This window comes from Camelus ferus, chromosome 9 (genome assembly GCF_009834535.1).
Source record: "Camelus ferus isolate YT-003-E chromosome 9, BCGSAC_Cfer_1.0, whole genome shotgun sequence".
In the NCBI taxonomy this organism is placed as follows: Eukaryota; Metazoa; Chordata; class Mammalia; order Artiodactyla; family Camelidae; genus Camelus; species Camelus ferus.
The window spans coordinates 7,933,449-7,959,494 of record NC_045704.1 but is presented as its reverse complement, the minus strand read 5'-3'; the positions used below and the strand labels follow the sequence as shown (position 1 = coordinate 7,959,494).

General features: G+C 44.5%; 1 protein-coding gene across 14 annotated transcripts; it reads left to right on the top strand.

Moving 5' to 3' along the window:
- Positions 1 to 2,191: 2,191 nt before the first annotated feature.
- On the top strand, positions 2,192 to 24,999 carry LOC106729688 (zinc finger protein 543-like). Of its 14 annotated transcripts, none has more exons than XR_004322828.1 (6): positions 2,467 to 2,875; positions 5,185 to 5,311; positions 10,025 to 10,120; positions 13,161 to 13,307; positions 13,841 to 16,193; positions 21,966 to 24,999. XR_004322828.1 is itself a non-coding variant. In XM_032487505.1 (6 exons), the coding sequence occupies exons 1-6, from the start codon at positions 2,846 to 2,848 to the stop codon at positions 21,968 to 21,970; spliced, it is 2,112 nt and encodes a 703-aa protein (XP_032343396.1). In that variant the 5' UTR covers positions 2,467 to 2,845; the 3' UTR covers positions 21,971 to 24,999. The 14 variants fall into 14 exon arrangements, 12 of the variants coding, with proteins under 12 accessions (XP_032343394.1, XP_032343398.1, XP_032343401.1 ...); XR_004322827.1 differs by having other exon boundaries at positions 13,841 to 16,833; XM_032487505.1 differs by having other exon boundaries at positions 13,841 to 15,547.
- The last annotated feature ends 1,047 nt before the right edge of the window (positions 25,000 to 26,046 follow it).

Here is a 26,046-nt window from a genome sequence, read left to right as displayed (position 1 = left end):
AAGAAATGTTGGTGGTCATGGTTCCTTGAGAACGAGAGTGAGTCTACAAGGAATGGAAGGAAGGAAGAGCTGATTGGAGCAGATCCCTGTGAGAGAATGACTCCCCCTAAGGTGATACTGGGGGTGAGCAGGAAGCAGCAGATTACAGAATTCCAGGGTCAGGGCTCATCTGTCATGTTCCTGGCCAGGAAGAATCTGGGAGTTCGGGATTTTTTCCACCTACAGGGACCATTCATGGTCTTTGAGGAGAGAGTTCAGAATTACACTGCTTTCACCAGTGCTCTGGGGCAAACTGCTCCACAGCCTAAACCAAAAATATTTGGGCTTCTTGAGTTCCCATGGTGTTTGATACTAGCCCCAGGATGGTCACTTCCAACGGTCTCTTCCCAGGTTCTCTGCTCCTCCCCTCAAGCAAAACTGCTGAGCCAGTGCTCTGGAACTGGGAGTGGGGACAGTGGTCCACTTCTCTCTGACACTTCTACTTTGGGAGCTGCGGAACCAGTGCCGGCGAGGGGTGGAAATTAGACTTGGGTCTTTTCTGCTGCCCTCTCCTACTGTGAAAACACTTCCTTTCAGCTGGGGCAAAAGTGTTAGTGTCTCAGTATTCTTAGCAGCATGGTGCCCAAGGTGGAGCCTCCATCCCAGAATTGGTGACTGGGTGGAAGAAGGGGGTCCCACCTCTGGGACCAATACTGGCTAGGAACTTAGCCTTAGCAACAAGTAGCTTGGGGCAGGATGAGAAATACTGTCCTCCTGCCCCTCCTGGGAGGATAGCCCTCCAACGGGGAGTTGGGAGTGAGGGGTCCTTGTGTTCTCATCTGCACCACTGTGTAGTGGATTTTCTATCTTGCTGAATTGGGGCAGTTTGAGGGAGAGTGAGTGTCTCAATTTAAATAATGCAAAATCTCTCTATTCTTACAAAATTGTAGCAGATCATCTTGAATAAATGTTCTCCACTTGCTATACATCTTTGGGAACATTTTCAGAGACATTGTCTTTTTGATTTTTTAAAAAATAGTTTTCACCAGTTTTGGTGGGAAATGAGCCCACAGAACTCCTCATGTTATCCATCCAGAAGTCCCTCCTTGCTCTTTTTATTTTAAATTTTTATTTTTAAAACAATTTTAGATTTACTGTAAAGTGCACATGGGGATGCGCTTCGTGGTCTTACAGTTATTTCTAACTGACCACGCCAAAACTGGGGTCCTGAGCTTGCCTCCAAGCCACCCCAGTTGCAGTCTCCCCACCTCAGGGGATGGCAAACCACTCTCTGATGTTCGGGGCCAAGTCCATCACTCGAAAGTCTATTCTTCACTCGGAGGTGGTGCTGGACCTAAGAAGGCCCAAGAGTTTCGGGCTGGTGCATTCCTAAAACGTCACTGCGGGACTTCTGGCTTCCTCCTTTTGGTGGTGACTTTGCTCATTTATCTGCAACCCCTGTGAGAAGGCTGGAGAGGAGCGAAGGCGCACCGGGAGGTGCCAGGGACCAAGCCAAGCCGCAGATCAGGCTCTGCGCCATTGGGAAGGAGAAATGATAAAATGGCCACACTTAGGCTAACTACTTCTTGGCCACATACTTACTGTTTGCTTTTGCTTTTAAAATGGTCAGCAAGCCTGACTGACCGTTCACTGCTCCCAGCCCCAAGCCCATTGTTAGAGTTTGAGCTAGTGACTTCCCTGTTTGTTTTACCTTACTCTGATAATTGAAATTTATAGTCATGTTTGGATTTTGAGTCATTCCCCCCGGAAGGGAGTCACAAGACATTAATCTCAGGAGAATGATCAGACCCTCCAAAGTTCCTCCTGGCACTTGATGCGTCTGATCAGACAGAGAAGCTCATGGGCTGCTAACCCTCCAGACCACCAGACAGCCCATAACAGCAGAGAGACACGCTAAGATTTCGGAGGAAGATTTATTAGAGACTTTGGTTAATTAATATCCTCTTTTATGCCCCAATGTGCTCACTATATAATCACTAAGCCCAACCCTAATTGGGTTCACAGTTTTGAAGGCACTAGCCTGCTGAGAGTCCCCTTTGCCCAGCAATGCAGTAACGCTGCCTCTTTTCTTCTAAGCTCCAAGGCCTTGTCTCTGAGTTATTCGTGTAGTCAGGGATGGGTGATCTTTCAGCAACAGCTGCTCTTGGCCCTGACCCCAGGCTGAGGTCTGCCTCCTGAGCCTCCGCTTCCCCAGGCGTAGACGGGGTTGGTCTCGTCCCTTCTCCTTGGTTCCGCGGGGTGGTGTCCACTGTGAAGAGGCGAGTCTGAAGCAGCTTCCGGAACCTCCTGCGCTCTCAGGTGGGAGAAGACCGTCTTAGAAAGTCCTACACACCTGGTTGGTTGTCGGGAAAAATCTACATTACCCAGAAGGCTGAGCGCCGCGCGTTTGCGCCGAAGCCGGGCTAATGACGTCGCAGGACAGGGGCGTTTCCTGCGGCCCGCGTGTTGGGGGCGGGACTTCCGGCCCCTCCGAGACCTGCGTCATCTGTCTGTGCCCAGTGGGTCCTCCCAGGCTGTGGGGCCGTGAGCGGCGGGCCGGGCGCGTTTTCCGGGAGGGAGCTGGGAAGGCCGGTGAGCCGGTTATGTCTTACCTCCGCCGCTTTCTACGAGCCCGACATCCGCCCCCGGGCCTCCGTAACGGCGGTGTCCCGTGAGCGCCCACTGGGGCCTCGACCGCCGTCTCCGCAGCCGGGACGTGACGGCCTGGGCCTCGTGCGCGGTTTACACCCGGAGAAACCTCCGAGGGCTCCCGGCTCCGGGCTGGGACGGGGCGGCCGTCGGTTGGATCCTGGAGCTGCCTCTGTCGCCGCCCCTCCAAGCCCTGCTTTGTCCTCAGGGTCTCCAGATGGCGGCGGCATGGATGTGCCCGGTGCGGGTGAGTGGACCATGTGTCTGACGTGGCTGCTTCTCTTCTCGGCTGATTCCGAGAGGGCCCCTGGTCAGGTTGGAGGCTAAGTGAGCCGTTGGGTTTCTCTTTGTCCTGTCGTTTATTTACAAGTGAAGCTGGCTTGTCATTTTATCCGCCGTCTCATAGCAGCGTCGGGTCTGTGACGGGTGTAGAAAGGATGAATGATGCTTACAATTCCAGGTCGCCACCGAGACCTGCCGGTCCCCCATCCTCCCGGCCGACCTCCTCTGACCTTCCCTTCTTCCCTGGCTTATGTTCTCCAGACGCAACAACCTGATGGTGATAAGTTCTCTGTCACCCCCCCCCCCACCCCCCAGCTTTTGTTTTGGCCTTTGCCCGGGATACTGTTCCTGTGTCTTTGCAGAACCTTCCTCTCACATCCTTTTGGCCTCTGCGCAGACGTCAGCTATTTGGCGAGGCCTTTCCTAGCAGCCTAAAATGGCCCCTTTCCTGTTTGCCCATCTTCTGGCATTTTGTGTAGGGAACCTAGCAAGGTTGAATAAGAGTGCAAGGTTGAATTTGTTCAGGATGTTGTGGGACCAAAGAGAAAACAATAAGAAAAGAACAAGAGAGCTGACCTTCACTGAGGTCTTGCTGTTAGCTGACAGGCAAGCATAATGTACCACCTCATTTGCTCCTCAGCTCTTCAGAGCTAAGTTCTGTAATGATCACAGTTTTGCGCAAGAACAGCTTGAGGCTCAGTGAGATTTCGTCACCTGCTCGAGTTCACAGCGGCTCTTAAGTAGCAGAAATTAACCAGCATGTCGACCACCACAGCCTGTATTTTTACCCTCTTCTGTGTGAACTGTGGGCAGGGAGGCCTGGAGGTGAGTAAACATTGCAAGGCAAGCGGGCTTCCTTTCAATAGGCAGTCTTGAGCGTGAGCTCAAGGTATGGGGTGGGGTATAGCTCAGTGGTAGAGTGTGTGCTTAGCATGCAGGAGGCCCTGTATTCAATCCCCAGTACATCCACCAGAAAAAAAAAAAGACATATTGGTGGTTTAAGGAGTTCCCAGAGGACCTGTGTGATTGCCAGGGTTCCCCAGACTCCTCCATCTGCTGAGGCATGTCCTGGTCATTTGCCTGAATGTTCATCCTGCTGTCAGCCAGGACAGGAATCGTGGCCAAAGGCATTTGTTCTCCTGGCTACAGCCGCCATTGTCCTCATCAATTCCTGTTCCCTGGTCATGAAGTATTCTTTTCCCCCAGGATAGTGCTGTCAGACCTCAGGTAGTAAAAAAAAAAAAGTGATGGCTTATTGTGGAGTCTCCCTGGGAGTCTCCAAGGTGCAGAGGGCAGCCGGAGCTGGTCCAGGCCCTACCACTTCCCAGACAGTTCCCTCCTCCCTTTCCTCCCACCCTGCCCCATCCACCGCCCTCCCCCCCAGTTGGATGATAATGAGTCTGCTCCTCTGCTGGTGTCTGCAGAACTGTTTTCAGTGGGAGCTGAAATGAAGGGACCTGCAAAATTTATTTAAAATGCTTCACATCTTCATTAAATGTGGTTTCACTTTGCTAATGGTGGAGTGTCAGGGTTTTGCTAATAGACCCCAGATCAGAGGGACCTGAGTTTAAATCCTGCCTCTGATCATAACGCATATAAACTTCTGGTGAACTGGTTGAGCTCCCTGGACCTCAGGTCCCCTAACTGATGGGAAGATGATGATGGCATTGACCTCACAGGCTATGGCCAGTCACCCAGTGTAATTTTTCTTTAATTCTCATAAGTATTATTGCTAAGTGAGAATCATTGTACTGATTCAGAAATCAAGGTTCAGAGAAATGAAGTCCCCAGGTTCACAGAGGAGTCAAGTGTTGATTTTAAGACTTTGGATTCAAACTTCAGGAGTACGACATCAGAGCTAGGGGCTTTCAGTGACTTTAAAGCGCTCAGTACGAGGCAGGCACACAGTGAGGACCAGTGAGTCTCGGTACTGTTGCTGTAATGATTACTTTCTATCATTTTTACTGTTATTGTTATGTTACTCTTCCCCGTTTTCCTGATGCCTTGGCGCCCTTACCGTTCTGTGCCTCGCAGTCCATGTCCTGTTGTCACGATGGTCCTAACCTTGTGTCTTCTCCACCAGCTCCCGCATAGGAGGCTCTGTCTCCTACACTGCTGTCATCCCAAAGCAGAATCTGCCTCCTTAAGTCCCGCACAAATCTCAGCGTCCAGGGGGTGTCTGGTCTTTCAGCATCTTTGCCGTGGAGAGCGATGGGCTCTGACTCCGTCAAGCAGCCCCCAGACCAACACAGTTGCCTCTATTTGACTTTCCAGATGCCTGTGACTTATGAGGACGTGGCCGTGACTTTTACTCGGGAGGAGTGGGGGCATCTGGACCCTGCCCAAAAGACCCTGTACCAGGAGGTGATGCTGGAGACCTGCGGGCTCCTGGCGTCTCTGGGTAAGGCCTCCCTGGCTCACTACATGGGGGCCCTGTCACCTCCTTTGTCCCACCCTCTGGCTCCAGGCCCAGCTGGGCTCTGTAGCCCGACAGCTTCCATTGTTTTCTGGACTCACCTCTTCCTTTGTGGTCCCCTTGTCTCTCCCTTAGGGACGGTTGGGCAAGAAACAGTTAGCCTTTGGTCACAGCCAAAGGAAGAAGGTGTGTTGGGAGGAAACGGGGGTGTCTCGCAGAACCCAGAGGTAGGCGTCCCAGCGGGCTCCTTGAGGGGCTGGTGTAGCAGCTCCGAAGAGCATGATTCCCCCTGGGGCCCGGGCCTCTTTTTCTGCCTCCTCTCTGTGCATCTGCTCAGTGTCACTCTTCACAGTGGCACTTTCTGCTGAAGCCGTTTTGCAGAGGGAAGTGGCCACCTAGACCTTGCTCTCTGAGACACACACGTTCGTCATCTTTGTTTCTTCCTATTTGTTGCGTTTATCTTGTTTCTCTATTCACGCCCTACTCATTTAATTCTCCCAGCCTGCGGTCCTCAGCAAGTAAGGAAAATGGGGCCGTTGCCGTGAGTCCCTCATAAAGCTTCATCCATTCAACTAAAAAGACACATCTTGGTTGTGAAAAGCTCTCCTGCATTTTTTGATGGTACAAGTCCTTTCTTTTGTGAAATGTCGGTAAGAATAAATGAGATTTGATGTTTGTGCAGATGTCACTATTTGTGAAGATTCCCAATTTCTGATTTTTAGTGGTTCATGAGATGCTGAATTCTGGCCTCACCAAGTCTGCCCCTTCCTCTGGCCCTGTTTCCTGAGGATTGAGTCCTTCTGCTCATGTCCCCTCCCACATGGTCTGAGACTGCGGGCCCCACGCAGGAGTGTTTGCTGTTCCCTCCTTAGTGTAGCACTTGGGAAACCTGGGTCTGGTGCTGGACCCCGGGTGTCTAATCCCTGCTCTGTTGCTAATGAGCTCTACGTTCCTGGGCAACTTACTGCCCCTCCTGGGCCTCAGTTATCTCACAGGTAAAAGGAGGTGGTGTGGTGTCTGCTTCGCACGGCTGTCGTGAGGGTCAGTGGCCCAGAACAATGCCTGCCAGCGCCTTGCTGTGCGCAGGCTTAGCGATTGCGGCCCCTGCTGTCACCACTGTTAACGGTGTCATCGCCGTCCTGGTCCTCGTGGTGTTCGCCTTACGCTTGGATCCGCATCTCCTGGAGCAGGGCTGTGTGGCCCTGCAGTTCAACAGGCCAGATGCCAGAGATGACGGGACTTGGGCTTTCGTCTTGGCTCAGCCATTCAGCGTGTCTAGTTTCAGCAAATCATCGTATCTGCCCGAACCCCTGTTTCTTCGTCTCTAAGATAGTGCTTATTGCAGCGTGTGCTTCATGTGGGTGCTGGAAGGAGTTCCTAAACCAGAATTTTTCATGCAAGGCCCACAGGAAGAACAACATATAACAGTGTAACACTTTGTTTAGGACCTGAAAAAGACTTCGCTCTGTGAAGACACCTTGTTCCTGAATGAGGAGCTTCAATATTTTAAATTTCTTTTCTAAATTAGTGCATTAACATAATTCAGGTTTTTTTTTTAAAATGCATATTTGAATTGCTTGGCACAGTCCCTGGCATATGTTACACCTTATAAAAATTAGTTGTTTGATTATTATTATTAACATGTAGACATCCAGTTGTTCCAGCAACATTTGTTGAAAAGACTGGCTTTACTCCATCAGCTTGCCCGTGCACCTTTGCCAAAGAGCAGTTGACTGTACTTACGTGGGTCTGTTTCTGGGCTTTCAGTTCTGTTCCGTTGACCTTTCACCAATATCACACTGTCTTGGTTGCTGTAACTTTATTGTAAGCCTCGAGGTTGAGTCGTGTCAGTCCTTCCATTTTGTTCTTCTTCAGTATTGTGTTGGTTCTTCTGGGTCTTTTGCTTCTCCCTATAAACTTCAGAATCAGTTTTGGATATCCACAAAACGATTTGCTGAGATTTTGACTGGGATTGCATTGAATCTACAGATCAAATTAGAAAGAACTGGCATCTTGACAATATCGATTCTTCCCATCCATGAACATAAAATGTCTCTCCACTGCTTTTGTTCTTTGATTTTTCGTCAGATTTCTGTAGTCTTCCTCATACAGATCTTGTACATATTTTGTTAGATTTATACCTAAGTATTTCATCTTGTGGAAGTGCTAATGTAAATGGTAGTGTGTTTTTTGAGTTTCGCTTGTTCATTGGTAGTCTACAGGAAAGTAACCAACTTTTGTGCATTAACCTTGTGTCCTGCAACTTTGCTATAATTGCTTATTAGTTCCAGAAGTCTTCTGTTGACCTTATAACGAAGTAATCTTAATTCCTGCCTCCCATCCTTCGTCCCATTGCTGCCATTCATTTCACTTATATATCTAAGCACAGGTATATGTATGTGTGTAAGATATATACATAAGCATAACTGAATGCACAGTTAATGTTACTATTCTGAACAGACTGTTATCTGTTAGATTGGTTAGGAAAAGTAATAGGTTTTTTTAATGTTTATGCTCTTTTTTTTTAAAATTTAATTTTAGGTTTTTTTTAATGGAGGTACTGGGGATTGAACCCAGGACCTTGTTCATGCTAAGCAGGTGCTCTGCCATTGAGCTATACCCTCCCCTCAAGACAAGTAAAAGTTTTAGTTTTACTTTCTCGTACTCCTCCTTTGATAGTCCTCCTTTCTTTATTTAGGTCTGAGTTTCTAACCTATATCATTTTCCTCTTATCTAAAGAAGTTATTTTAACATTTCTTGCAAGATAGGTCTACTGGCAACAGATTTTAATTTTTGTTTCTCTGAGAAATTATTTCTCCTTCACTTTTGAAGGATAATTTCACAGGGTGTGGAATTCAAGGTTGGTGAGGTTTTTCTCTGAACATTTTAAATATTTCTTTCCGCTGTCTCCTTGCTTGTATGATTTCTGAGGAGAAATCAGATGTAATTCTTGTTTTTGTTCCTCTATTATGGGTAAGGTGTTTTTTTTTACCTCTGGCTTCCTTCAGGATTTTTTCCTTTATCTTTGATTTTCTGCAGTTTTTAAATGATATTATGAGACGTGTGTTTCGGGCAGTGGGGAGTGGTGGCAGTGGGCATTTATCATGCTTGGTGTCTCTTGGCTTCTAGCATCTGTAGTTTGGTGTCTGACATTCATTTTGGGAAATTCCCAGTCATTATTGTTTCAAGTATTTCTTCTGTTTCTTCCTGTCTTTTTTTCTCCTTTTTAAATTCCTGTTAAATGTATATCACACTTTTGTAGTTTTACTGTCCTTGAATATTGTGTTCTGTTTTTTCAGTCTTTGTCCTCTTTGCTTTTCAATTTTGGAGGTTTCTGTTGATACAGCTGCAAGCCCAGAGATTCTTTGGCCCCGTGCAGTCTGCTAATAAGTCCACCAAAGGCATTCCTCAGTGTTACTTCATCTGTGGCATTTGTTCTTACTTGGGGTTTCCCTTTATCTGCTTAGGTTGCCCATCTGTTTTTGTACGCAGTCTACCTTGTCCATTAAAGTCCTTAGTGTATGAATCATTGTCGTTAAAATGCCTGATCTGAGAATTCCAGCATGTCTGACATGTCTGGTTCTGATGCTTGCTCTGTCTCTTCAAACTGTGTTTTTTGCCTTTCAGCACGATTCCTAATTTTTTCTTGATAGCTGGACAGGATGTACCAGGAAAAAGTAACTGCTGTAAGTGGGCCGTTAGAAACGTAGTGGCAAGGTGGGGGAGCGAGAGCGTGTTCTGTAGCTCTGTGGTTCGCTCTCAGGCTTTTAGTGACCCTGTGCCTCTGGACTGTGAACTTCCCTAGTGTTTCTCAGTATTTATCGCCTTCACTGAGGTAGGACAGGATGGCCAGAGTTGACTGCAGTTGTGTATTTCCTGTCTCCCAAGTCAGCCAGGCTCTGATAAAACCCTAGCAGTTCAGGCTCTGGTTAATTAGTTTCTTCTGCGGGCAGTCCTGGTTGAGAACAGAGTGCTCTGGTGTATTTCAGAAATGGTTCTTTTTCCCCCAGCTGCCAGAAGCCCAAGGGGATTTTTCATTTGGGGGTTCAATCCCCAGTACCTCCATTTAAAAAAAAATAGAGGGGAAAACCACACACACAAACACACAACAAGACGACAGGAGCTGTGGGTGCCTCATTGACCCTGCTCTGCGCTTCCTGGAATAAAGCTTTCTCTGTACTCGGAGTGGCTGGCGTGGGCTGCCTGCCTGAGACGGCCAGAGATCAGGGACGCCCCTGGGGGACAATGGAGACCAGGGCTTACTAGCCTGCCGGATTGGCTCCCGTCACCTGGGGAGTGTTTAAAGTCCACTGATGCTCAGGCCTCATCCCAGAGGCCTCATCTGTCTGAATTGCTCTGGGGCAACTAGGCACCCTAGGTGTTGCTGACACCCAGGGAGGTTGAGGCCCCTGGCGTGGATGGATTAGAAAACGTCTTCAGGAAACGCGTGTGAGCTGCGTTGGGGTTTTGTGGGATGGAGGTCAGAGGGAGTTGCCGCTGTCTACGCAGCCAGCACTCATGTCTTTGGGGCCAAACGACAGTGCTTTTAACAGTTTGTTTCCCAGTCGCAGCATTTTGTTCGCAGAGATGGGAACAGCTGCATTTTGAGTTCTCTTCCAAATCCTGCAGTCCAATCTAGATTGAAAGGTGTCTTTCTTCTCACTAAAATCCCCGTGTTCTTTCTTTCTCTGTGAAAAGGCTGTTCTTTGCCCAAACCAGAGCTGGTCTACCCACTGGAGCACAGCCCAGGGTCACGGACGTCGAAGACAGGCCTCTCCCCAGGCCTCTGCGCAGGTGAGTGCCGGCAGCTGCAGACAGCAGGGCGACCACTGCCTCTTGAATGTTTGAGAATATTCTTGTTGTGGCCTCTCTACTCTAGAGGGGTCCACGGAGCCTTTTAATCTGCATTCCCTCTGCCTCATGCTCTCCAGCCCTGTGACGCTGTTCCCTGCTCCCTGGGAGGTGGCGAGTGTATTAGGTTCAGCTCAGGCTCTCGGTTCCATGTGCTTGGCCTTGAAAACTAGATGTGACAGTCACACAGCCTTGGGGAAGCTGTGTGATTCCATTTTGCCTTTGGATCTAAGTGTGGCCAGGGAAGTCCAGCCAAGCTAACAGGCGTGTTCAAAAATCTCAGTGGCTCGGCCTATGAAGAGTGTTTTTCTTACACCAAGGACCATGTGGTCAGTGGGCACTGTGCCTCCCATGGGTACCTCCTGTCGTCACCATGAGACTTGCCGGGCTGTCCTGGCACCCCCCCCCCCCAGCTGGCAGAGGGGAGGGGAGAGAAGAAGGCAGGTGCCACACCCATGCCCATCACACTGTTCCCCTCCTGTTCCAGTGACCGGACACTCGGCCTTGTCATTGGGTGCCTGGGGCTGGGGAGTGAGGCTGAGCCGTGTGTCCCAGGAGAGGAGCAGATGTTTTGGTGAGTGTAGTCTGTGCACGCAGTCTGTTCCTGGAAAATGGCGGTCGTTGGACAATGTGATAGTTCTGTACAGGAAACCTCTTTGCGCTGGGCCTGACCCGTAGCGACTGGCAGCAAAAGGAAGCTTAGTCCACACAAGGTTTAGGAGACGCTCTGGTGCTTGATGACTTGGACCCGCAACCAATAATATCGATAAAACAAACAATAGACAAAAACAGCGTCATGTGATACCCCCCAGAAGTAAGCTGTTAGTATTACTCGGTCGTGGTATGAGTCCTACTGAGTGAGGACAGTGGCGTGCATTGCCTTCTGACCAGCTGTGCTCTGTACCACACCCTCTCCCACCCTCTCCGTCTGCCCACGCCCCGAGTGCCAGTCAGGCACTGGGGAGCACTCCTTTGCCCGAGTCTTCCTGTCCCTCCTGTCTGCGTAAACCTCAAGGTGCCCCTTGCCCAGGAGGCCTAAGAGGGGCCTTAAGACCTTGCCCACTCCTCCCACCTCCCATGTGGGTTAGAAGGCTGGGGGCGGCTGCAGACAGCCCCTCCGCCCCTCCACCTCCACCACCCACCTCCAGACACCTCCAGATCCTGTCTGTGTTGCATGCACGCCTTTTTTTTTTTTTTGGGGGGGGGGTGGGAACTTTAGTTTTTATTTGCCATTGTTAAGTCACCAAGACCATACAGTGCCTGGCATATGTTTGACAAGGTATTTTTTTTTCTTTTGTTTTCATATTCTGCTTCATTATAGGTTACTACAAGGTATTGACTACAGTTCCCTGTGCTGTACAGTAGGTCCTTGTTGTTTATTTTATATATAGTAGTTAGTATCTGCAAATCTCAAGCTGCCAGTTTATCCCTTCCTACCCCTTTTCCCAATGGTAACCATAAGTTTGTTTTCTATGTCTGTGAGTCTGTTTCTGTTTTGTAGATGAGTTTATTTGTGTCTTTTTTTTTTTAAGATTCCACATATGAGTGATAATCATATGGTATTTTTCTGTCTCTTTCTGGCTTACTTCACTTAGAATGACGATCTCCAGGTCCATCCATGTTGCTGCAGATGGCATTTTTATTCTTTTTTATGGCTGAGTAGTATTCCATTGTGTATATATACCACATCTTCTTTATCCAGTCATCTATTGATGGACACTTAGGTTCCTTCCATGTCTTGGCTGCTATGAACATTGGGGTGCATGTGTCTTTTCGAATTAGAGTCTTCTCTGCATGTATGTCCGGGAATGGGATTGCTGGATTGTAGGGTAAGTCTTTATTTTTCTGAGGAGCCTCCTTACTGTTTTCCATAGTGGATGTTTCATGCTTGTCTTTTGAGCCTATGACCTCCAGTACCTATATGAGACCCCTCCCCACGCTCTCAGTGCAGGCTTTCAGCTTTTGCCTGTGCAATGCCAACACACTCCTAGGTGGTCTCCCCACGTCTCTGTGCCTCTGGTCTGCCATGTCTCCCACACTGGCCCGCACAGACACAGAGATCTTGTTCCAAACCTCCCCACCCCGCACCACTGGCGTCTCAGCAGACGGTTACTGCTGCCTCCACATTTTCATGTCAATAACAGAGCCTGCGTCCTTGTGTTGCTGGTCCTTAAACCCGTGCACGCTCATCAAATCCCTCCCCTGTGTCGCTTCCCTCCTCGCCTCTCTCTTGAGGAAATCTCGCCCTAACCATGCCTAGTTCGTGCACCGGGGTCTAGACCTCACCTTTTCAGGAAGCTGCTGCTTCTCTCCTTTTCTGTCTCTTTTGTAATATAAAAATACGCTCAGTTGTCTCATACTTGGGGAAAGGAAATAGAAAATGCTTCTGTCTCTCCACTGGCTTCTCACCGCCATTGATTCTGCCTTCCCTGTAAAATCAGTCTTCTTGGAGGAGCCACCTCATTCCTGCAAGAGACATCTGCACTTGAGTTCCACACCTCCCACTTGCTATGATTTTCTTGCACTTTCCGAATGAGGGGTAACTCACATGCTGTGTGGTGCAAGAATCTTAAGAGGTCAGCTTCATGAACGTTTGCATTCCGTCAGCATATAGCACGTGTCCAGCACCTCGTCGGATCTCATGCCCTCGGAGCCCCCTCAGCTCAGAACCCCGTTCAGGCTGTCAGCATAGACTAGTGTTGACTGCTGAGACCCACAGTGGACCTCAGGTACAGGTTTCATCAGTGATAAACCTTGGTTTATGGTACATTGTCATCACTGATTCATGAGTGACCTTGATTGATTGTATTAATTAAATTATTTATTTGTTCATTCTTTTTTTTGTTTTTTTAATAATACACTTAACATCACTGAACTCCACAATGAGAACATTACTCACACCCTCCTGTCTTCTTCAGTCTGGGCTGCGGTGATGAGAATGCCACAGACAGGGCAGCTCAAGCACCACACATTTATTTCTCAGATGTCGGGAGGCCAGGAAGTCCAGGATCAAGGTGCTGGCAGACCTGGTGTCGGGGGACTGGCCTGCGTCGCGGTCTGCAGATGACAGCCTTCTCATCCTGTCCTCACGTGGCAGAGAAAGCAAGCAAGCTGTCTCGTGTCTCTCCTCGTAAGGACACTGGTCCCATCTTGGGCGCTCCTCTCCTGCATGGCAGTCCCCTGATCCTGGAGGACTCTGCGCCTGTGTTGGTTCTGTCTCCCAAGGCCTGAAAGGGCCTCCTGTTTTCTCCCTGCTGCACCTTCTACTGCTTTAGTAGGTCTGGCCTCATCTGGGAAGCCTCCCCGACCCCCTCGTCTCCATCAAGGCTGCACTGGGTGCCGCTTCGCCAGCTTCATGTAGCACCTTGAGATGTTCTGCCTTTGAGCAGCCTCAGCACACAGTGTCATCATCACTGTCTGTCCTGTCTCTAGTCTCCAGGCATTCTATCCGCTGGCCATGCTCTCCCTCTGAGTTTCCCCTCTAAAAATTTCATGAATCCAAGAACCAAAAAGGAAGAAATTTCAAACCTGGGTTTGAGAGATTTGAAACCAAGGAGGTACAGAGCCACTGTTTTCCCTTCCTGATCTCACTGACTCGGTGGCTTCAGTTTCTTCTATGTTGTCGTCACTGAGAAGCCTTTCTGTACATTGTATTCCCTCCAGGTGATGGCGCAGAACCTGACACCGCAGACCCTGCCCCTCCTGGCCTGCCCTTGTCTGAGGAGGTCTCACCCCGGGAACGGCTGACTCAGCGAGCCTCAGGGGACTCCCGCTTGGGACAGACCAAGGATCGAAATGAGTCATCTGAAATGCAGGAAGGCCGCTTGAGACCCAGGGTAGAGCCCCTGAGGGAGAAGCTCCCTGGGAAAGTGAGCCCTGAACGTGATGGTTTAGGGACAGATGATGGGCTGCTCTGCAGGCCTGGGCGGCAGCAGGTCTCTCCAGGAGACGTTCTCCATGAACGAGACTCACAGGGGTCAGGGAGAGGCCCCCTGATACATGAGGGGCAACCCCTGCACAAGTGCGAGGAGTGTGGGAAAGTATTTAATAGGAATTGCTTCCTTGTTCGACATGAGCAGGTTCACTCTGGAGCGAAGCCCTACGAGTGCACGGAGTGCGGGAAAGCTTTCAGCAAGAGCACACACCTCCTCCAGCACCACATGGTCCACACGGGGGAGAGGCCCTACGAGTGCACGGACTGCGGCAAGGCCTTCAACCGCAGGTCACACCTCACAAGGCACCAGCGGATCCACACCGGAGAGAAGCCTTATGAGTGCAGTGAATGTGGAAAGGCCTTCACCCATCGCTCCAATTTAGTCTTGCATAACAGGAGCCACACTGGGGAAAAGCCCTTTGTGTGCAAGGAGTGTGGGAAAGCCTTCCGAGACAAGACGGGTTTCCTGCGACACTACATCATCCACACCGGAGAGAAGCCCTTTGAGTGTGTGGAGTGTGGGAAGGCTTTCAACCGCAGGTCACACCTCACCTGGCACCAGCAGATTCATACTGGAGTGCGACCCTTCGAATGCAGTGAGTGTGGGAAGGCCTTTTGTGACAGCACAGACCTCATCCAACACCATGTCATCCACACTGGAGAGAAGCCATACAAGTGCCTCGAGTGCGGGAAGGCCTTCTACCGCAGGTCCCACCTCAAACAGCACCAGCGGAGTCACACTGGGGAGAAGCCCTACGTGTGCGGTGAGTGTGGGAAGGCCTTCACCCACTGCTCCACTTTCATCCTGCATAAGAGGGCCCACACTGGAGAGAAACCCTACGAGTGCAAAGAATGCGGGAAAGCCTTTAGCAATCGGTCAGACCTCATTCGACACTTCAGCATCCACACGGAAGAGAAGCCTTACGAGTGCACGGAGTGTGGGAAGGCCTTTAACCGCAGGTCATACCTCACCAGGCACCAGCGGATCCACAGTGGGGAGAAGCCCTACGAATGCATGGAGTGTGGCAAAGCCTTTTGCCAAAGGGCAAACCTCATTCGCCACGCCATCATCCACACCGGAGAGAAGCCCTACGTGTGCACTGAATGTGGGAAGGCCTTCACCTACTGCTATACCTTTATCCTGCATAAGAGGGCCCACATTGGGGAGAAACCTTTTGAGTGCAAAGAATGTGAGAAAGCTTTCAGCACCAGGAAAGACCTCATTCGACACATTAGCATCCACGCTGGAGAGAAGCCGTATGAGTGCACGGAGTGTGGGAAGGCCTTTAACCGCAGGTCCGGCCTCACCAGGCACCAGCGGATCCACAGTGGAGAGAAGCCCTACGAATGCATGGAGTGTGGGAAGTCCTTCTGCTGGAGCACGAGCCTCATTCGCCACGCCATCATCCACACCGGAGAGAAGCCTTATAAGTGCAGTGAGTGTGGAAAGGCCTTCAGTCGCAGCTCCTCCCTCACTCAGCATCAGAGGGTTCATACTGGGAGAAACCCCGTGAGCGTGACCGATGTGGGGAGACCCTTCACAAGTGGGCAGACCTCAGTCAGCCTGTAAGAACTGTTGGGGAAAGACTTTTGAATGTGACCACTGGGGAAAGTCTTTTGCTGTAGAGGAAGCATCTTACTCAGAATCTGGTCGTTCATACCAAAGAGAAAGCCCTCATTTTCCTTTCCTGTGAGAAAGCCCGTTGCAGGATGTCAGTTGTCATCTAGCATCACGTTAGAGATAGAATCAGCCCCGAATCTTACTCTGTATCTGAAAATCCACCCAGGAGAGTAACCCAGTCTTTACTGTGCACTTAGCAAAGCCTTCAGCCATGTCTTTCTCCTTTGTTTACGCTGCAAAATGGTCTCAGGGATATTTATACAAAAGAGGAGGAGACAGAAGAGAAGAAAGAAATGAAAACACAGCTTTCAGGTTTCCGTGATGAGCCTGTGGCAGCTGATCCTCCCTTAGCTTATGTGGGGCAAGGGGAGTGTTGTTGCAGAGATCAGAGGGCTTTGTTCCTTTATCTGTCTTACGTGCACGCACTGCTGTCCAGGGTCAGGAGAACTAGACAGTTGAGGGTATGTCTGAAAATACTGAAAACCGCCTTTTTTCCACAGCGTTGTCTCTACCCTTGAGTAGCATATGTCTTTATGAGGAATATAAAGACTTCGACTCAAATGCTTTTTTTTTCAATGGAGGTACTGGGGATTGATCCCAGGACGTCGTGCATGCTAAGCATGTGCTGAAATATTTTCATATTTAAGGAGGTAAAATTGGACATGAATGGGCACACTTTACTGCACATTTAAGACTTTGATTTTTTAAAAATCATAGCATTTCTTCATGTGTCTTTAATCACGCAACACTCATACTTGATCTACTTGTTTGTTTATTTTTTCTTTATTTTCTGTGTGGTGAGGATGACAGTGTTAACTGTGCAACCTTCCCAGATGAATCCCAGGTCTTCCCTCTGACCACGATTTCCTTTGGATTCCTCTTCAGAGAGGCTTCTTCACGTCCACCTCAGTGGTTTTCTAGGGGTCAAATTAGAGCCAGAACAAAATAAAACACAGAGCCAAATTAAGCTGAAGAATAATGATTACATTAAAAACAAGAACACAGAGGAGGAATCTGTTTTAATCATACAAAAGATTGTGTGAAGATTTGCCATCAAGTAAAGTGACTAGAATTTTAACAGAGAAGGCAACGTGTGTGCAGGTACATGTGAGTTCCACAGTTTTCACCATCAGCTTAGTCCCAGTGTAATGACTAATGACTAGTATCTTTTATCAGGATATTTTGAAATTCCCCCCTTGGTATTTTTTTGGCGGGGGTGGGGAACATGTGATAGTATTACCTCATATTAAGAAAATATATGTCCAGAAAGGTATAAAAATCATGTATTCACTTTGAACCCTCCTCAGGGCCTTTCAAATGACCGCATGTCTAGTTTTGTGTTGCCGTTGTAGGCCAGGGCGTTCTTGTTGTGTTAATCCATGGCGTTATTGTTAAGCCCTCTCTTCATGCTTTTCAAATCTTGTCATAGGAGTTTTCAGCAAGTTCTAGGTCCTGAATGTTTTCTCCTAAAAATCTATCTTTTACATTTAAGTCTTGATCCATGTTGAGCTGATTTTTGTATTACCATGTCAAGTTTAGGTTGTGTTTTTTGCCCAAGGATGTTCAGTTGTTCTGGCACCATTTATAGAAAAGACTATCCCGCCTCCACTGAACTGAACTGGGTAAGAAAAGTCAGTGGGGCATATTCATGTTGGTGTGTTTTTACTTCTTTATATTAGCCCATTGGCCTCTGTGTTTAAACCTTTGCTGATACCACACTATCTTGAATACTGTAGCTATCATTAAACCTTAAAACTGGGTAAAGTGATTCCCTCTTTATTCTCTTTAAAAAATTACTTAGCTTTCCATATCAATGTTTCCTTTGGTTTTCCATGTAAATTTTATCATGTGCTTGTCTGTATTTATAAAACATCTTATGGGATTTTTATAGATATTAATCTCCAGATCATTTTGGTGAGACTTTGTGTCTCTATTATGTTGAGTCTTCCATTCCATGAACGTGGTATGTGTCTCCATTTATTTAGATCCTCTGATCTATTTCATTAGTGCTTTGTAATTTTCAGCATACAGATCCTAAACATATTTTGTCAGATTTTTATTCAGAAATTTTTTTAAGAGTCATTATATGTGGTATTGAGTTTTAAATTTCAGTTTGCACATTATCATTACTGTTAACAGAGAAATATAATGTTTATATGTTGACCTTGTATCTTTGTATCCTATGACCTTGCTGGACTCACTTATTAGACCAGGCTTTTGTTTTGTTTTGTTCTTTTGGTAGATTCCTCAGGATTTTCTTTACAAACAATAATGTTATCAGGAAATAGTGAGCATCTTATTTCTTCTTCCTCATATGTATCCCTTTTATTTCCTTTCCCTGTCTTTATTGTACTGCCTAGAATTTCCAGTACAATGTTGAGTAGAAATGGTGAAAGAGGACACACTTGTCGTGTTCTTAATGTTCAGGGGAAAGCATTTCTTGACCATTAAATAAGATGATAGTTGTGGGTTTTTATGTAGATGTTCTTTATTTCAGAACTTAAGTTTGGAAATTTTCCCTCCTCATTTGCTTAGAGCTTTTACTATGAATAGGTGTTGAATTTTGTCAGTTGCCTTTCTCCTTCAATTGATGTGATCATATTTTTTTTTTCTGTAGCCTGTTGATATAGATTATGTAACTGGTTTTGAATGTTGAACCAACATTGCATTTCTGCAGCAAACCTCACTAGATCATGGAATATAACTATATAAATATATGTATAAATATATATGTATGTATGTATGTATGTATGAGCATTCCTTTTGCTAGTATTTTGTTGAGAAATCTTATGTCTAAAATCATGAACATACTGGTCTGTAATTCTTTTTGTTGTTGTTCTAGTATTGGTGTCTGAGTCATGCTGTCCTCCCAGAAAGAACTAAGAAGTATTCCTTCTCTTTTTTTCCTTCCTGGATGAAATTTTTTAGAATTAGCTTTATTCTCTAAATGTTTGGTAGAATTCTTTGGTGAAACCATTTAGGCCTGGAATCTTTCCTTTGGGATGCTGTCAGTTACATATTCATTTAATTTAATCAGTACAGGGGTATTTTTTAGCTGGGTGGGTTTTGATAGATTGCCCTTCTGGAGGACTTGTTCCCTTTTATCTTAGTTTTCTAATTAAGCCCGTGGAATTGTTTTACATATCCCCTCATTTTTTCATGACAGGGACATCTGGGATTATTTCTCCTATTTTATTCCTGATATTGGAAATGTGTGTCTATTCTCATTTTATCTTTGTTAATCTTTTTAGATGTGTATCAATTTTATTGACTGCTTCAAAGAACAGATTAAAAATTTTTTAATTTTTTTTTTGATGGAAGTACTGGCCATTGAACCCAGGACCTCGTGCATGCTAAACATGCACTCTACCACTGAGCTATGCGCACCAACCCACCCCCAGCTTTTTATATGATTGGTTTTCTCTATTAGTTTCTCAATTTCTTCTCTGACCTTTATTATTTCCTTTCTTTTACTTGCTTTGGTTTTATTTGGCTCTGTGTAGTTTCTTGAGATGGTGTCTTAGATTATTAATTTGAGGTTTTTTAACTACTGTATTGTTAGCTTCTAATTCTATAAATTTTCCTTTCCAGTACTGTTTGAGCTCCATCCCCCAAATTTTCATATGTTTTAATTACACATTCACTTAATTGAAATATTTCTTGATTCCATTTGAGACTTCCTCTGTGACCTATGGATTACTTAGAAGTATGCTCTTTGATTTCCAGTGTTTGGAATATTTACTGTTACCTTTCTGTTTTTATTTCTGAGCGCATGCTCTGTATGATTTCAAAATGTTTACATTTGTTAAGGTTTGTTTTATGGCCCATACACGACATTCTTGTTGAATGTTGTTTAGTTGCTTGGGAAGGATGTATATTCTGCTGTTGTTGGGTGAAACATTGTATAAATGTCTATGAGCTTGAACTGGTTAATGGTGTTACTCAGATGTTCTATATCCTTGCTGACTTTGTATCTAGTGAGAAGAGTATTGAAATCCCCAACTATAGTTGTGAAATTGTCTATTTCTCCTCTTGGTTCTATTACCTTTTGCTTTTTGTATTTGAATGTTTTCTTGTTTGGTGCATATACATTTATCAGTGCTATGTCTTCGTGGTTTCTTGACCCTTTTATCATTACGTACCTAACATCCTTCTTTGCCCTGTTAATTTTTTTGGCTCTGAAGTATACCTTACCTGATACTAATATAGCCAGCCACTGCTGCATTTTTACTAATATCTGCATGGTTTATCTTTGTCCATCTCTTTTACCCTTTTTTATTTTTTTTATTTTTATTTTTTTAACATTTTTTATTGATTTATAATCATTTTACAATGTTGTGTCAAATTCCAGTGTTCAGCACAATTTTTCAGTTATTCATGGACATATACACACTCGTCACATTTTTTTCTCTGTGAGTTATCATAACATTTTGTGTATATTTCCCTGTGCTATACAGTGTAGTCTATTCTACAATTTTGAAATCCCAGTCTATCCCTTCCCACCCTCCACCCCCCTGGTAACCACAAGTCTGTATTCTCTGTCTGTGAGTCTATTTCTGTCCTTTATTTACGCTTTGTTTTTGTTTGTTTGTTTTTGTTTTTGTTTTTTAGATTCCACATATGAGCTATCTCATATGGTATTTTTCTTTCTCTTTCTGGCTTACTTCACTTAGAATGACATTCTCCAGGAGCATCCATGTTGCTGCAAATGGCATTATGTTGTCGGTTTTTATGGCTGAGTAGTATTCCATTGTATAAATATACCACATCTTCTTTATCCAGTCACCTGTTGATGGACATTTAGGCTGTTTCCATGTTTTGGCTATTGTAAATAGTGCTGCTATGAACATTGGGGTGCAGGTGTCATCCTGAAGTAGATTTCCTTCTGGATACAAGCCCAGGAGTGGGATTCCTGGGTCATATGGTAAGTCTATTCCTAGTCTTTTGAGGAATCTCCACACTGTTTTCCATAGTGGCTGCAGCAAACTGCATTCCCACCAGCAGTGTAGGAGGGTTCCCCTTTCTCCACAGCCTCTCCAGCATTTGTCATTTGTGGATTTTTGAATGACGGCCATTCTGACTGGTGTGAGGTGATACCTCATTGTAGTTTTGATTTGCATTTCTCTGATAATTAGTGATATTGAGCATTTTTTCATGTGCTTTTTGATCATTTGTATGTCTTCCTTGGAGAATTGCTTGTTTAGGTCTTCTGCCCATTTTTGGATTGGGTTGTTTATTTTTTTATTGAGTCGTATGAGCTGCTTATATATTCTGGAGATCAAGCCTTTGTCGGTTTCACTTGCAAAAATTTTCTCCCATTCCGTAGGTTTTCTTCTTGTTTTATTTCTGGTTTCCTTTGCTGTGCAGAAGCTTGTAAGTTTCATTAGGTCCCATTTGTTTATTCTTGCTTTTATTTCTTCTAGGAGAAAATTTTTTAAATGTATGTCAGATAATGTTTTGCCTATGTTTTCCTCTAGGAGGTTTATTGTATCTTGTCTTATGTTTAAGTCTTTAATCCATTTTGAGTTGATTTTTGTATATGGTGTAAGGGAGTGTTCTAGCTTCATTGTTTTACATGCTGCTGTCCAGTTTTCCCAACACCATTTGCTGAAGAGATTGTCTTTATTCCAATGTATATTCTTGCCTCCTTTGTCAAAGATGAGTTGACCAAAAGTTTGTGGGTTCATTTCTGGGCTCTCTATTCTGTTCCATTGGTCTATATGTCTGTTTTGGTACCAATACCATGCTGTCTTGATGACTGTAGCTCTATAGTATTGTCTGAAGTCTGAGAGAGTTATTCCTCCAGCCTCTTTCTTTCTCTTCAGTAATGCTTTGGCAATTCTAGGTCTTTGATGGTTCCATATGAATTTTATTATGATTTTTTCTAGTTCTGTGAAATATGTCCTGTCCATCTCTTTTATTTTCAACCTACCTATATTATATATTAGGTAAATTTTTTTGTAGGTGGCATATAGAGGGGTGCCTTTTTCCCCCTCCCACTTTGATGATCTCTTTTTTAATTGATATATTAGGCCATTTATATTTAAAGTAGTTACTGACACATTGGGACTAAATGTCGATTTTTTTCCTTGGTTATCATTTCTCTGTCTTGTGTCTGTTTTGGTTTATGTGTGTGTAGGGGGGCAGTTCTTTGAGTTTTTAAGGTACTTGGGCATGTATAGTGTTTTGGAGGTACATTTCTTCATATGATTCTTTTCTTTTTTTTTTTTCAGCTTGAACACATTTCAGTTTTGTCACCAAAAGAAAGAGTAGCCAAATCCTTGCCTTCATCAGTCTTCCAACTAATTTTCTTTAAGCAGCTCTGCTCTACAGAGGTGAAAATCTAGATGCTCATAAAGTAAACGAAGGTCACCAGAGGATCCAGCTACTCAGAAGTCTGGTATCTTCTGGACTTGTCATCTCCACTTCTGGAACTCCACTGCTCCTCACTGAAGGAGGTTCAGATGAAGATTTCTGTTAGTCTTCCTAAATGCTGGCACCCCCAGTGTGCACCTCCCCGTGGGCTCTGTGCTGGCCCACCGCTGTGGTTCTCTACAACTTGCCTTTTATGATGTTGATATTTTCAGCCTATAAAATGGTATGCCGGATGTCTGTGCTTATGATTGCTAAATCTGCCACCCAAAGATTTCCACCTAGTGTCAAATAAATTAAAATTTTTTATAGTATTCTGACCATTTTTTAAAAAACATTTCCATGTTCTTTGGACAAATGCAGGAGAGCATCTGAGGTACATCACTGAGTTATCTTCAACTTTAATTAAATATTCCTTATGCATTGAAGTATAACTTATATTCAGTAATCTCTCTTTTCAGGGTATATGTTTTGATGAGTTCTGACAAATAAGTATACAATTTTGTGACCACTGCCATGAAGATGTGAATCATCTCAAAATGTTCCATCATGCAAACTCCTCTCCCAAATGCCAGCTGTAGGAACCACTGATTGATTTTCTTTCCTGACATTTTTGTGTTTTTTTCAGAATATCAAATGAATGGAATCACCCAACATGTGGTCTTTTTTTTTTTTTTTCCTTCTCCACCTGGCATAATGATTTTGATACTCATTCATGTTGTTCCTTGTTTTTTTTTTCCTTTTGTAACTGAGTAGTATTTTATTTTCTGGATATACTACAATTTGTTCACCCATTATCCAGTTCATGGACAACTTTTCCAAGGTTTTGGCTATTGTGAAGAAAACTGTGGTGATGTTTGTATGGAAACACTTTAACTTATGTATAATCTAGGATTAGAACTGCTGTGTCCTCTGGTGTATATATATTTACCTATAAAGGAAGCTGCCGAATTGTTTTCCAGGATGGCTGTACCAGTTTGCAGTCTCTCCAACAGCATATGGAAGTTCCAGTTGTTCTGCATCCTTGTCAGCACTTGGAATCGTCAGTCTTGTTGACTGTTGAAATTCTAGCAGGGGTGTAGTTGTCTTACTGTGGTTTTTAAATGGCATTGCTGGATTCAGCATCTTTTCATACGTTCATTGGTCATTCTTTAATCATTGGTTATTTGTCCCAATCCTTTGTTCATTTTTTTTCCTTCTCAGCATTTAGTTGTAAGAAATTGGTTTTTTTTTTCCTTTCTCAGTATTCTGCATGCCAATCCTTTTATCAGATACGTGCTTTGCAAACAGTGTCTCAGACATTGCCTCATCTTTATTTTCTTTGCAGTGTCTTTTGAAGAATAGATATTTTAAGTCTTGATGTAAACCAAAACTGATTTTTTATTTTAAGTGTTCTTTTTGTGTACTATCTGTATACTTAGAGTTTGTCCAACCCAACGTTGTAAATATTTTGACTTATAAAGCATTCTGTGGTTTTAGTTCTTACATTGTGGCCTAAGACCCATTTTGAGTTAATGTTTATATACAGTCTGAGGAAAATATTCCAGATTATTTTAAAACATTTACATTTTATACCCAAGCAAATCACTTTGAAGGGATAGTCATAAGAAATAAGTGTTTTCTTATGCTAAAATATATATACACAAAGGTTTAACGACGGTTTCATCATACCCAGGAACTGGAATTAATCGAAGTGACAGTCATCTGTAAGACACTTACATAAACAATGAAACAGTCATTAGATGGAAGAAAACCAGGGATGAAAACTGCTGCTTTCAAGCGACAACATGGATGAATTTAATGGAAAAAAATACTTTCAATGGCAGTATATGTCAGACACAAAGTAGTCAACACTGTAAACTTCTATAGATAAGTTCATAACCAGGAAAACGTCATAGATGGTGATAAAGGACGTAATAATGGCCGTGTTTGTGCAGCATTAAGTGAGAAGGGACAGTTATGTGCCTGAGAAGCTCTTGGGCTGTTCTCTCTGCGTGGAGACAGGTTACATGGGAAGCACAGGTAAGTAGTCTTTAGGCAGTACTCTTAAGAATCTCATTGAATTATACATGTATGAAAACGGGAGAAGAAATGTAAGTTAATACTGAGTCACTGCCCCCCAACTATAAAGTGGTACACAGCCGTCTTAGCTACGAGCCTGCCCAGTTGCATATTCCCCCTTCCACTTCAGAGGACACCATACAGAGTTTCACTCAAATTACTCTCTTACAGTTCTCCAGTTTGCCACCTTAAATGTGTGTCACTAATAGTAGCCATTCTCTTTTTGTCTCATTTAGAAATTTATATGAATAGAATAATGCTTTACAGATGTGCTGGGAAGCAAGCTGCTGGACAACAAGCAGCTAGAAAACAAGCTGCACCTAAACTTCCATGAGCTTAAAATAATATATTCACACTTGCTTGCTTTGTTTTAATGTTTTATGCTGTAGATGACCTATAGCGCGTATTATGCTAAAGAAAATTTGTGAGGAGAAATCCTGAGACCGTAAGGGCACGAAGGAGGGCAGATATTTCCTTAGGGTAAAACAATGGATGGTCCTGGAAAGCCAGATCATCCATTAACAGAACTTTGTTCGGGCATGAAAGCATGCGGTTAAGCTCAGGGGGACTGTTTGCTATCTCAAGATGTCCTGGAGGCAATAACGGGATAGATTTAGAAATTTTGCATACCCCGAGGAGGGTGATTGTTCCTGGAAGGGACGGCCTGAAGTTAATCAGTTAACCAGCAAGCAGAATTTAGCTTATCGCATGGAATATCTAAAGCCCCACCTCTTTGATCGCATTTTTTTCTAAGCTGTATACCCCTAATAAATATGATGCTGACTAGGCTTTCGGGGCTCTAGATCCATGAGATCTTGAGTCCTCTGGTCCCATCTTTGCTCTTTGCTTTGTGTATTTATTTCTTAAGTCTTGCGTCGCCTGTCCTCAGACACAGTCCTGAGCTCTGCTGGACGCAGCACAGATGCTTTTTTGTATTGCCTGCTTATATTATCTTATTTGTAAAAATTTTTGAGGTGAATGTATATCTAATTATCATTCTTTACTTATGTATACTAAATGGTATTCCTTTTAATGGAATTCATTAATTGCATCTCATTATGTGTAGGGATGGCAGTTTTGATACATTGTCAAACAGATTCAAGTTGAATATCCTATAATAACTTAAAAACAACAAAATTATGCTTTGAATAATAGAGCTTGAGTATTTTAAAGGACTACAGAGACCCCCTTCAATGTAATGATGAGAAAACTTAAGTGCAGGGAAGTCAGGTGACTAGCCCAAGCCCATATTCTCAAGTTAAGGGCAGACCCCATCTTTTTGTCCTAACTTCTCAGAATACTACCCATTATACTGCTTATAAAAACCTATCAATTTGGTATTGGGGATGTCATTTTCAGAAAACATATTCTCCCATTTTGATTATCTTTGCTCCCTTTAAGCATGGGTTATTTCATATTTTGTGATGTTAATGTTATGATAATAATAGTTCTTGAGCATGAACCATGAGGTGGGCACTTTTTAAATTTAGTTTTTTTATTGAGGTATAGTCAGTTTACAATGTGTCAGTTTCTAGTGAAGAGCACAATGCTTCAGTCATACATGAATATATATATATACTCATTTTCATCTTTTCACCATAAGCTACTACAAGATATTGGATATATTTCCCTGTGCTATACATTATAAACTTATTTATCTATTTTATATATACTAGTCAGTATCTGCAAATCTTGAACTCCCAGTTTATCCCTTCCCTCTCCCCCCCTCACTGGCAACCACAAGTCTGAACTCTATGTCTGTGAGTCTGTTTCTGTTTTATACATAAGTTCACTTTTTAAAAAAAAAATCCGCATATGAGTGATATATCATATAGTATTTTTCATTCTCTTTCTGGCTTACTTCACTTAGAATGACATTCT